The sequence below is a fragment of the Nymphaea colorata genome, chromosome 10, assembly GCF_008831285.2.
Source record: "Nymphaea colorata isolate Beijing-Zhang1983 chromosome 10, ASM883128v2, whole genome shotgun sequence".
NCBI classification, from domain to species: Eukaryota; Viridiplantae; Streptophyta; class Magnoliopsida; order Nymphaeales; family Nymphaeaceae; genus Nymphaea; species Nymphaea colorata.
In genome coordinates this window covers 14,461,148-14,474,074 of record NC_045147.1, presented here as the reverse complement: position 1 = coordinate 14,474,074, position 12,927 = coordinate 14,461,148, and the positions used below count along the sequence as shown (strand labels likewise).

The 12,927-nt window shown below is 37.3% G+C and overlaps 1 protein-coding gene across 2 annotated transcripts; it reads left to right on the top strand.

Moving 5' to 3' along the window:
• Nucleotides 1-7,153: 7,153 nt before the first annotated feature.
• Nucleotides 7,154-11,815, top strand: LOC116261927 (L-ascorbate oxidase-like). Of its 2 annotated transcripts, XM_031640876.2 has the most exons (5): nucleotides 7,154-7,507; nucleotides 9,252-9,344; nucleotides 9,788-10,081; nucleotides 10,342-10,521; nucleotides 10,755-11,815. In XM_031640876.2, the coding sequence occupies exons 1-5, from the start codon at nucleotides 7,238-7,240 to the stop codon at nucleotides 11,703-11,705; spliced, it is 1,788 nt and encodes a 595-aa protein (XP_031496736.1). In that variant the 5' UTR covers nucleotides 7,154-7,237; the 3' UTR covers nucleotides 11,706-11,815. The 2 variants fall into 2 exon arrangements, with proteins under 2 accessions (XP_031496736.1, XP_049936106.1); XM_050080149.1 differs by lacking the exon at nucleotides 7,154-7,507 and having other exon boundaries at nucleotides 9,777-10,081.
• The last annotated feature ends 1,112 nt before the right edge of the window (nucleotides 11,816-12,927 follow it).

Sequence of the window (12,927 nt, the reverse complement as noted above, 5' to 3'; positions counted from 1 at the left end):
CATGTGGTTAGACTGCTACCAACTTCTCTCTCTAGGGATGTATGTGGATCGAATATATTCTATCATCGATCCGATTATGAATTTGATTTGGCTGGATGTGTTAATGACATTCTGATCTAATTACCGATCAGTTTTGTATTTGATATGCAGTTTCATACATGAATCGAATTTGAGTCTAATATTCAACTGTAGTTATAATATGTATAAATGTCTCACAATTGAAACCCAAACTTGGATCTGAATTTAAATCCGTCTGTCTAGATAGCATGCGGTGGAGTTGAAATCGATGAAGGTTGGGTCCCTTTGCATCTGTCTGTCTCTCACTCGTAAAGTCTACGTATGGATTTCATATATATGTGAATTTAAGATCAAGGAGAGACATGCATAATGTGTTTCGCTGGCTAAATGGGACCGTATCTTGGTCGAAGATGGATTCGATCAGAGGCCCAAAGGGTTGAATGCCTATGGGCTCCATGTAAGTCATTGGTCCACAGTGTTTGATTCGATCTTTGAATGATGTAACTCTTTCACTATGGACCCAGACAAAGATTGATGCCGGTAGATGGTGCATGTCTTTTTTTTTTTTTTGGTGTTTATTTAAGGGAAATCCACCTTTATACCTTCACACCATATACATACACTAATAAAACCCCATATATATATATATATATATATATATAAAGCAGACTATTAAAATTAATTATTAATTTTTTTTTTTACAATTCAACCTTGTGGATTTAATTTTAAGAGTGATCGAGTGAGAAACATATATTAGTTTAGTCATTTTTTAGTTAAAGAATGTCTTTTAATAATAAAAAATGAACAGCTCTTATAGCATCAAATTTTGATAGTAGAAAGATCCATTTTTTTACAAAATACTTAAACTAAAGCATGAGTTATATTAAATTGGTATTTATAAACATATTAGAAAGTCCATTTGTTTAAAACACTTTTTAACATGAATAAGAGAGGTCAGGTTTTTATCCCAATCACTATGTGTGTATATATATATTAGAGAGAGAGAGAGATTAGTAGTTTGGTCAACTTGATTTTCGCATGTAAAACTATTTTTCAAAAATATGAATCACAACTTAACTTGACTTAGAAATAATAACTTTACACCTAACTTCTTGTCAACCATCAATTAAATGGATCAAATCTTCATAGTTTTCACACTTGTGTGTGTGTGTGTGTGTAGAGTTGCCTCCATTATTTAGTGGTACTAGCTGTAGATAAAATATGTACGGTTGACAATTTATACCTCTAACTTTTTCTCTCAATCGAATGGTTTACCGTTAGTTACATAATTAATATTAAATGGTTGAGACGAGAATTACAATTTTTTTACAATGCCAGTAAAAAGGAAAATATATATATAATCTACGTATCAACTAAATGTTTAATACAAAAAGAGTAGATATTTAACTTGTATAAAAGGATTAGATGATCATTTTGATTGTTTGAACAACTGCAGCTGACTCATGCTAAGATTCCATTCTTTTTCTTTTCTTTTTTAAAAAATGGAAAAAGATAAGCCTACGAGAAACAAGTGACATGACTTATCATCCTCATATATAGCAGTAGTTGGAATATCCTTATATAAAGTCTCGTCAAATCTAAATAACATGATTGCACCTAAACGAATCAAAGTAATGGCAGCACCATTTAAGTTTCAAAGATTAAAAAGAAAATTGACATGGTTTGAATCCAACAACTAACTCTTTTGAATCCTCAGAGTACCGTCACTGATGCGCAAGTTGAAGCGTGATGGAGATGGCATCTCAAAACACCATAAGGAATGAAGGGTTGGGTGGAGTGTTCGGCTCTCCGTGGGCAATGGGTCAAAACCCTGCTCACCGAAAAACATGTTAAAAGTTAAATTTATTTGCATTGTGCATGAACCAGTATGCTGTACTTTCGCTACACTTTCAACCAGCTGTTGGTGGGCCAAAGTTAACATCAAGGGGATTCTCCTGCTACGTTGAATGAGAAAGACAGTTTCCTCTGTAAATAGCCGATGAGCTGTTTGTCGTTCTAGAGGAAAATGACCTAACGAGAAGAAAATCTCACAGATAAAGACAATGTTGTTTAGGGCACAAATCATGTTCTTCATGCTCGACCAATAAAACAAAAAGAAACCCAAAAAATAAAGGGATTCGTGAGTACAACACGCCACCCACTTGGCCTCATAATGGCGCCCTTAATAGATTAAGGAATTTATATAGTTAGAAGAGCTAGGTTGTTTGACAAATGAAACAATTTATGAGTGTTTCATGAACTTGCTCCGAAGACTAGGGTAAATTCATGGGCACTTAATTTTAGCGTTTTATGAATCCATTCTAAATTTTGAGGTGGGTGTTCTAACTGTCAAACGACACCCAGAGTTACCCAACAAGGTTATAAAGGGTCAAGATGATGCACATTGTTCGCATTATACGATAGAATAATCATTCATCCATGTGCTTCAAAAAGTTAATTGATGAGACATGCTTCTACTTATCCACTATTCCCTGGAAAAAACCAAAAATTTTACACAACAGAGAGAAAAAGAACCTTCTGGGGGGAGCTTTTATCTCTGCAAAAATTCAGAAAGAATAAAATTTGCTTCTTGCAGCACTTCACATGGCTCGAGTCGCTTAACATGTCAAACAAGCATGAATCATATAAACCAGAATATTCAGGACGTAGTTAAAAGAAGACAGGAAGAGCAAAACTAATCTGAAAGACACGTAACATAAAAAAAATCTGGCAGAAAACACAAGATTTCAATACCAGGAGCACAATCTAAGAAAGCTATCCATCCCAATAAGAATTGTCGAACATAGCTACATAGAACACTCATCCCTTCCCTAAGTAGTGGAGTAAACTCTTCTATTTTGAAATTAATTGAAAATGACATGGTTAGCGATTTGCTCTCTTGCAAGTAACCAGAAACGAAATCCAAACGAGAAAGTGTAAAAACACACTGAACTGATCACTTTCAAAGCAAATTTGAGTTAACAAATACACGCGATGGAGAAGAAAATTTGGTAGATCCATAATTGCAGAAATTTATCAAAAAGAAGGAATTGACTCTTGACAGTTTGCAGGAAGGAAGAAGAATAGCAGATGTTCCTCCTGTAGGTCCCCACAGGTTGGCAAGGGAAGTCCAACCAGAGAGACTAAGGCATCGACAAGAACTCTGTCTTATTGCAAAGGAAGAAATATTTCATAGCTAGCTTTCAGTGAAGAAAGAAAACCTTAGAATATATGCATCGGGAGTCATGTAACAATTTCTCTACGGTGATAAGCTGACAGAACACCACATTTGCTATGTTGTACAAAAGCTTCACAAGCATAATACCGAACGCCTACTATCTTGATCAGCAAAGGAATGAAGAACAGTTGGCAATATTTTCTGTTCATTCAGAGAAAGCAGCAAAATCAGAATTACCTCAAGAAAAACCAAATGCAATAAAAGATGGATTACTTATATAGAGAATCAAAGTGATGGATTTGCATGTAGAAAGTTAAACTACTCCATGAACAACACATACAACTAAAATCCAGTTATTTCAATTCATTCATGGCAAGAAGCAGAATCCTAACACATGCAACGGATATTAATAAAACTAGAAACAAGATTGCCCACAAGCAATACAACTAGAAGTTAACAATCAACGAGTCATGATTTTTCTAATGAGTCGATGAAGAAGAAAACAATCTATTCCTTTTTTGTCGCATGCTGCACCTGCAACCACAGCCGATTTTTCTAATGAGCTCCACTCGGCTCACGTATAAACCTAGATATGGAGAAGAGGAATCGGTTTTTGTGAGAACTAAGAGCCCCAGAAAGTCTCTTTCCCACAAACACCCAAATGCCATGGACGAGTCCTCTTCGACTCATAGCACACAATCCGTACAAATTGCACTTTTAATACATATTGGCAACCTAACCAAATGCACTTATCTCACTCTCAGCGTGCTCGCTTCATAATCCACCATCCTAAAAAAGTGAAAAGGATGGTCATGTCAATCATGAAGCACATATATATATATATATATATATATATATATATATATATATATATATATAGAGAGAGAGAGAGAGAGAGAGAGAGAGAGAGAGAGAGCTTACTTATAAACATATAGCCATAAAACACAATGTTTGAAGATAGGCTGACGGTTAACGCATAATTTGCTGCAAAATAACAAAAGTGATATCCGGAAGGAACATTGAATATGATCGAGACACTTCTGTCATTTTTGGTTTTGAGGAATTATCTTGAACCGGAGCTCGAGCGCATCTAGCTGCCCCAGATTTGATGAACGTATCCCTACTTTGCAGTTCAACAATGGCTCTGAATCGATCTGGTAGAGATAAAGGTCACTAGGCAGACAAAATTTCACAAGATTCAATTTTCCAATCTTCGTGCACGGCATCGTTGAGATTGATTCTACTTTCTAAATAATTAAGGGATTCATGAAAAATATTAGCCAAAACAATATGAAAGTGGCTCATTAACACAGAAATAATGGACAAATATTACCTACAAATTGTTTTGCTTACAAATTACATTCACAGCGTTAAGAGTTCACTTTAGGGGCTGTTTGTCTGAGTATTAGACGAATGTTTTCCTACATTCTTCATACAAAAAGGCTTGACAAACTTTTTAAGATAGAATTTACAAAAGTGACTTGTCAAAAGTTAAGTCAAAAAATTAAAAAAATCATAATGTTGTCCAGTATTACTTTTCTAATTTTAGCATGGAAAATTGTTGAAAATTCCCTTGCCCCACATGTTCTAGGAAAAGTCTGTCATTATAGTTTTCATTTTTTTTTGGTATTCGTCCCTAACTTTTAGCTTTGTTTGGTGTATTCGTGCTTGCTTTATGTTTAGGCCAAATTCGTTTTGCTTCTTGCTCTGCATTAACAGAGCTTTAAGTAACTTTTTTTTTTAAGATAAAGCCAGTTTGGTCTGGATCATCCCGTATCAAAGGCAAACCAGTTCCATTCAATGGCTGATTCAAGAGTGCTAGTTGCCGAGTTTTAGTTACTTTTTAAATATGACTTTTTTTTAATGTCATTGATTGATTCACAACCGATGTATAATGATCTCAAAGTTTTTAAATTAATACCTCTCCAGTCGCTTCATAAATAACAAGTACCCATAAAAACAACAACTGCTGGGGTTTTCCAGTGAGCAAGAGGTTCATTCCTATTGCCCAGAATGCGGCTTCCCCTTCCCCCCTCCCTATTCCTCCTACCTCTAGGGTCTTCAACAGCGTCAACATCATTGATGGTGTCGGTGCACCACTCAACTTGGATGGTATGTCCTACCACCTTACAACATACATAGGAACATAATGTCCATGAAAATCGAACTAGAGACATGCCTTCTTACATACCTTTAATTCCATCAATTACGTTGCGCTGCACTACCACTCATAAGACGGGAGACTTCAAAGCATATAAGTAAATTTATTAATAGTAAACTCAATTTGGGACAACCCATGCTAACCTGCTCCATACAAAAATACTTAATCTGTCGTGTCGTGTAAAGAGATGCTTTCCATGTTAAGATGCTAGCATGAGAAGACATTTTCTCATCTTTTATCATTTGAACATTTTGGTAATTTTATCAGGGACATTTTTTACATTCCACTTTTGTCCTTATAAACTTTCATTTGTCTAGTGAAAACATTTTGGTCATTTCTTGTACATGGTTCTTGTTAGTGTCCATAAGTACATATGACATGCTCTCCATTATAAAAGTTGGTTTAATGCACATAAATTAGAGACAAATTATTCAATTTCAACCTTTCCTAGTAAAGCTTCACATAAGGTCATGATGTCTGATTTTGCTTCATTAATGTCTGCCCTATTTTATCAAAATCATATTTGTGGAACCATTTTTTTCTTAGGCTTTGATTGATGCACAAGAAAAATATTATGCAAAGTAGATTTTTTTTCAAGTTTGTATGGTTTTCTCCTGCACCATCAAACAAACCTAATTTTACAATACATTTTAAAATTCAGAAATACTCCCCCCTCCCCCCAAAAAAAGCGGGAAGTCTTCAAGTTTAATTTTTTTCACAAAAAAATCTTTCTTTCGTACATTAAAAGACCTTCCTTCTAGTAGCGGAGCTAGCGTGGGGCAGGTGTGGGCGCATGCCCACATCAGCGCAAGATAGCTCCACGTTTTTGCCCCTTGTACTCAACTGCTTATAGCAATAGCGGAGCCAGCATGGGGCTGGCATGAGCGCCTGCCCACGTCAGCCCAAGGTACTATTAGTACATAGTGCCCCATAGCCAAAAATTTTTGGATTGGCCACTCCTTCCTTCATCAAACGGGATCTTAAGTTGGATATAAAGCAGCTAATGTACCGACCATATTGAGTTTTGTTGATGTTGAAAAATGTTTGTGATTTGCATTTGATAACAGTCAGCTTTAACAACTTTGGTGGTCACCAATTAGACTAGTGGAGAAAATGGTGACAACTTTATTACTTACTTACAGATCAAAAGAAGGCTGGCCCCGTTGCGCACTGACTACTCTCGGTACCATATTATTTTCATTGTTTTTTCCTCCCCAATTTCCACATGCAATCATGCCTTCAAAAAAGTAAAATAATGTTAAAAATAATAAAAAGTAGAAACCTTCCTTTCTTCTTCCACTCAAACGCGGACAAGACAGCAAATATTCTTTTACTCGTGCCGAGGCCAGTGGAAACTACAATTAGTAAATTTTCTTTCGTAGCTTTCTTACTTCAATTGTTATAATTATTTTTCCTTTTACCCTTTATAAAATTATAACTCTTACATTTTGATTGTTGGTGACTGGAGAGCCTGAAATTATTCCGAGTGTAAACATTTGCATATTTCTATTTCATAGAGAGCAGTTCGAATAAATATTCGGAAATGTTATTCTAAAAATAAAAAAACATTGAAAAATACATTTCTTAGTTAAACAGTAGACCCTTGATTATAAAGGTGAAAGTGATATGGATAAAAAAATCTCCCTATAAAATGATAAAAATACACTTCAAACTAATACCGTAGGAACACGGCGTAACTCATAACAACGGAAAGCAACCTCGGTTCCGTTGGGCTTTATTCATAAAAAATGGAAAAAAAATCTCACTGCATTTGTACAGTAAATGCCATCTCCTCCTTTCTCCCCCTCTCTTTAAATGGTTCTACATGTAGATGCAGGAGATAAGGGCAGAAGAGAAAAGGGTGCAGGGAGAAGCAGGAGATGAAGATGGCAGCCTTGCGATGGGTGCTTCTGGTGGCTTTCTTGGTCGCCGCCGGCCATGGGGCGGAGGCGAGCAGGATCCGCCATTACAGGTGGGAAGTCAAGTATGAGTACCGGTCGCCGGACTGCTTCCGGAAGCTGGTGATCACCATCAACGGCCAATCCCCCGGCCCGCCCATCCTGGCTCAGCAGGGAGACACCGTCGTCGTCGATCTCAAGAACAGCCTCCACACTGAGAACGTTGCCATCCATTGGCATGGGATTCGCCAGGTTCTCCTCTTCTCTTCTCTCAATCTTTTGCTCTTCCTCTCTTCTTCCTCCCGATCTCGTCAATCGCAATTCCTAGATTATCTCTTCTCGTCCGAGTTAAAATCTTAAGTCTATATGCATATCTTTGCGAGAAAAGCCCAAAGAAACAACATTTTAGAATATAAAAGTAAGCACAGGAAGACGTCAAAATAATTTCGAAGATCTTAACATATGCAATATTTATAAAACTTGTGTATAAGTTTTTCTTTGTTTTAAGTGTTTAGACTATTATCATAAAAAAAACACGTTTTATTGAAAAAAAACATGTATAATAGGGCAAAACACGGTCAACCATATAATACCCGTTTTATTCTCTCTTTTTTTTTTAAAAACATTAGAAAATAAAAAACACATATTATATACGTATTAGTTTCGTTTATGCGTTTTTTCATATTTTTTATGATTTTTTACTTTTTTATAATCTTTATGATTTATTAAATGTTTTATTTTTAAAAAAAATTGCTTAAAATTTTTCATTTTATCCTCGAGATATACAATTTTATCGTATTATACATGTTTTTTTTCTTACCATATAATACCAATACACATTTTTTGTGACAATAGTTTAGACTACATAGAAACACATTTTCACCATCTTAATGTAAACGGAATTCAAATATACAGCTTGCATCAAATCTTTACTGGATCCCAGTGGAATACCGGATTCGTATTTTGATTCGGGTAGGAAACATACTGAATCAGATCAGTAACTGGATCCATATTTCTTTACCTAGTTCCGGATAAACAAGATCTGGGATAAGATTTATGTATAATAATCGGCCGGAACAGTAGCCAATCCATTCACATCCCTATCAACGGAATAGATTTTCCAGACCTGCTTTAGTTGTTGATCAGTGTAACATTTTTCAAACATTCTTTATCTTTCCCCACTGACGAGAAAGAGCAAAAAGACAGATGCCCAGCTCGAGTATTAAAATCTTAGGCATCTCGAAGCTTTTGCCTTTAGGGAAACCCCACTAGCAAGCAAGGTGATCAATCTGTTATCAGTGGAGAAGTTCAGTTTTCTTGCAAAACTTTAGAACAATTTAAGAACATAAATTGGAAAACCATAATAAAGAATAAAAGTTTGATTTTTCAGCTATTTTATTTTTATAAAATAGTTGGTAGGACTAAAATGTTGGAACGATCGATCCCTTCCAACTCTAGTAATCATTTTCATTCTCATAGTTAAACCAAATTATCTTGGACGATCCTCACATTATGCATGTCCAAGCATGCCCCTTACGTATGCTTGTGAGTGGTTTAATCAAATTCATGAGAAAATTTACTTTTTATTTTCTCGATGTACTTTTTATTTTATTAAGCATCATTTCTTCGGTCTCAGCAAAATCAGTCTTCAATGTACTTTTTATATTTTCTTTAGTTTGTATTCTGCTCTCTTATACTTTAATTAAATTTTACAAACGATTGGTGGGCACTCACCTACCAATCATGAGAAAATAAAATATAAAACAATCTTAGCACAAATGAATCACTTTAGAATAGTTAAGAAAAAGTTTTGATTAGGGGAGAACTTGTAAACGTCATGTCCGCTTGTTATATAAAATCATTGCGTTGAAACTTTATCATTCTGCTTTTACGGTGCTCCATGGCCATTGAATAATGAAGAGCTGTCATTCTTAATTTTCCATCTTCTTGAGATCAGGAGTAACTTTTTTGTTCGTTTATTTACTTTTCCTTTCAGATTGGAACGCCTTGGAGCGATGGGACTGCAGGAGTGACACAATGTCCAATACTACCAGGGGAAACATTTACCTACAAATTCGTAGTAGACAAGGTAATCTTATTGAACATCAAACATGGTTATGCAATTTTTTTGCCATTAAAACTTGGCAAGATAGGTCAGCTAAGATTTCAAACCGGAAAAACAAGTTGAAATAGCTGATATTTGAAATCCAAATTAAATTAACCAAGATCTTTCCTATATTGTGACATATATTCCTTCTACCTTTTTTTTTTTTTCATTTTCAAACATCGTTTTGGATGCTATAAGTTGAGATCTGATTTTTTATTATCTTAAGTGAATGATGACTATTGAGGGTGACATAACCATTTAATCAAAGCTGTCCATCTGATGCAGATAGATGGTTGAGAAAAAACCATAAAGAAAAAAATAGAAATTGATTCAACTAAAAACTTTATATATATATATATATATATATATATATATATATATATATAGGATGTATCTAACTTTGAATGTGATAAGTGTGAATGCAGCCTGGGACATACATGTACCATTCTCATTATGGCATGCAAAGGATGGGTGGTCTGTATGGCTCAATCGAAGTAGCCGTTGCAGATGGTGTGCAGGAACCCTTCTCTTATGATGCCGTCTACAGTCTCCTTCTCAACGATTGGTACCACAAAAGCACTACGGAGATCTCCACAGACATCTCGACCGTCCGATTTGAAATGGACGGCATGGATGACATGGGAGGCATGGGCGGGATGGGTGGCATGGGAGGCATGGGTGGCATGGGAGGCATGGCTACCATGGGCGGGGATCCTCAGGTAAGTTTGCTGTATTTAAATGGATCTGATTCGGATCAGACTGCCATTATCAGTTTGATCGGCGGCAACAAGTTCACAAGTTCTAAGTTTGAATGTCGCAAGTATTCAGATTCTTGTTTAAGGCGTCTTAAGCCTCCAACTGGCACACTCTGCATGTATTTGGCATGCAATAACATGACATATTCATACAATTGGACTTGAATTTGGGTTACATATGTAAGAACTGTCAAGATCTCATTTTCTTTGATCACTTTTGCCAGTCTCTTTTGATTGAAGGTCGAGGGAGATACAACTGTTCTTCAATGGATTCCATGGGTGGAAGCTGCAACATGACAAATCCAGAGTGCGCGCCTCACTTCATCACTGTCACCCCGGGGAAGGTGTACCGGTTGCGAATAGGCAACCTTGCTTCCACATCTTCTCTTAGTTTTGAAATTGAGGTATGCATATGAGATGGTGTAGCTCCTGAATGTTTTTTTTTATTTATTTTCACATTAACATCTTCAAACATTTGCTTTGTTATATATACGAGCGCACCTGTGAATAAGTTTCTTATGGCTCCACATAAATTTTCATAACTCAAAATCTATTTTTCCTATGACATTTTCCTGCTGATGTTATTTAAATTTGAATTAGCTTTGATAACTTATCTGAGCATATATTCCATGCCTAGGGACATGACATGACTGTTGTAGAAGCTGACAGCAACTACGTGGAGCCCTTCACTCTGAAGAGCCTCTACACTTACCCGGGTGAAACATACTCAGTCCTCTTCAAAGCCAACCAAGACTCCAGAAGGAACTACTGGATCAGCACCAACATTGCACTCAGCGAGTCCAGCACGCCCACCGGCGTCGCCATACTGAACTATGACTCGAACCCGTCTCGGCAAGCCCCGGCCACCATGCCGCCGGCTGGTCCATCAAGGGGCGACGTTGCTGCTGGCCTGGCCCAGAGTCTCGCCATTAAGGCACACAGGGACCATGTCATTAGGCCCCCTCGCCGGACCGACAGGCTCATCACCCTCCTCATCACGCAGAATACGATCAATGGCTTCCTCCGCTGGTCTGTGAACAACATCTCCCTCGTTCTACCACAGACCCCTCACCTCATAGCACTAAACGAGAAATATGCCAAACGTGCATCCAATTCTACACCAATGTTGCCGGACGTCTACTTCCCTTCAGACTACGACATTTTCCGGCCACCTCCTCATCGGAAAACCTCCTGCGGTACCTCCGTTTATCACCTGAAATTCGGGTCGGTGGTAGATGTGATCTTGCAGAATGCCAACACCATGTACCCCAATAGCAGCGAGCTGCATCCATGGCACTTGCATGGCCATGATTTCTGGGTTCTGGGTTATGGACTGGGGTTGTTTGACCCCTCGAAGGATTCATCGAAGCTGAACCTGGTTGATCCAATAATGAAGAACACGCTTCCCCTGTTTCCTTTTGGATGGGCAGCACTAAGGTTTGTAGCAGACAATCCAGGAGTCTGGATCTTTCATTGCCATATAGATCCAGATCTGTTTCTGGGAATGGGTGTGATATTCGAGGAAGGGGTGGATAGGGTAGGCAACTTGCCAAAGTCTATCAGAGGCTGTGGCCAGAGCAAGTATTAATACAATATCTTTATTGTTGATCTGTATTATACAAATACGTTTGGATCTGAACACTGCACCTGATGAATTTCTCATAGAGTTGATAAGAAAGAAAAGAAGGTAGTTCCCTCTATCATTCTCACAAAGTTTGTTTATTTTTACTTTAATGTTTGTTAAATTTGATTATATATATATTCCCGTAAAAGCATTAAAATTATTGAATTATGCCCTTTCAACCAAAATTTCTAGTGGTGTAGCCCTACCACTAGTTATGGATCTTATATTCTAGAATTTGCTAAACACAAAGACTTTTCATACCAGTGCATTTTCAAAGACAATGTGCTCATGCATGGACGCGCGCACTGAGGCGCAAACAGGTGAGGCCTTGTCAAGAATAATTCTCAAGATCTACTGGAACATTCAAGGCAGGCAGAAATTGACAAAGCAAGTGCATCAATCTTGACTTCTGCTAGAAATTGAAACATTGACCATCTACGTCCCATAATATTATAAGGGCCATGTGTAACATCAGCAATGACCAGCCGTGAAATTCGTACCAAGAAAATTTTGGATTATGTGATGTCTAGGCGTTTTGCTAAGTTCGATCATGGCGACGTGTTTATCATCTTATCCTCTTCTCCAGTAAGGCTGGGTTTACCATCTTATCCTCTTCTCCAATCTCTAAGTGTTTTATATATATATAATCGTTTTAAAGTTTTTTCTTTTTCTTTTGATAATTTAGCATTATATATATATATATATATATCCCGACAAGGAATTTCGCTATCTTAGGACCGTTATAGATATGACCGTCGTTCACAGGGGCTTCGGTCGCCGGCTTCCCTGTCATGATCACCAACTTTCTTGACCTTCCGGCACTAGGCAGGCATCAGCCCCCATACATGGTCTTCCGACTTTGCATAGACCGGTGTTTTTGTTAAATAGTCACCCAGGCCTGGTCACTTTGACCCCCTTTGTAAGGAGGCACCCTTTCTCCCGAAGTTAAGGGCTATTTTGCCAAGTTTCTTAGTTGTCTCACGCCCCTAGGTATTCTCTACCAACCCACCTCTCTCGGTTTCTGGTACATGTACCCTTTTGTTGAAAGTTGTTCAAGCTTTTTCTATGAGTACGACATGGGTTACTTCAGCGTCGTAGTACCTGGTACTCGGACATTGGCTTGAGGCCTTTCCACTATCCCTTTTTACCCTTAAAAAAGCAAGGTCACCTTGCGTCCTTGAACCAA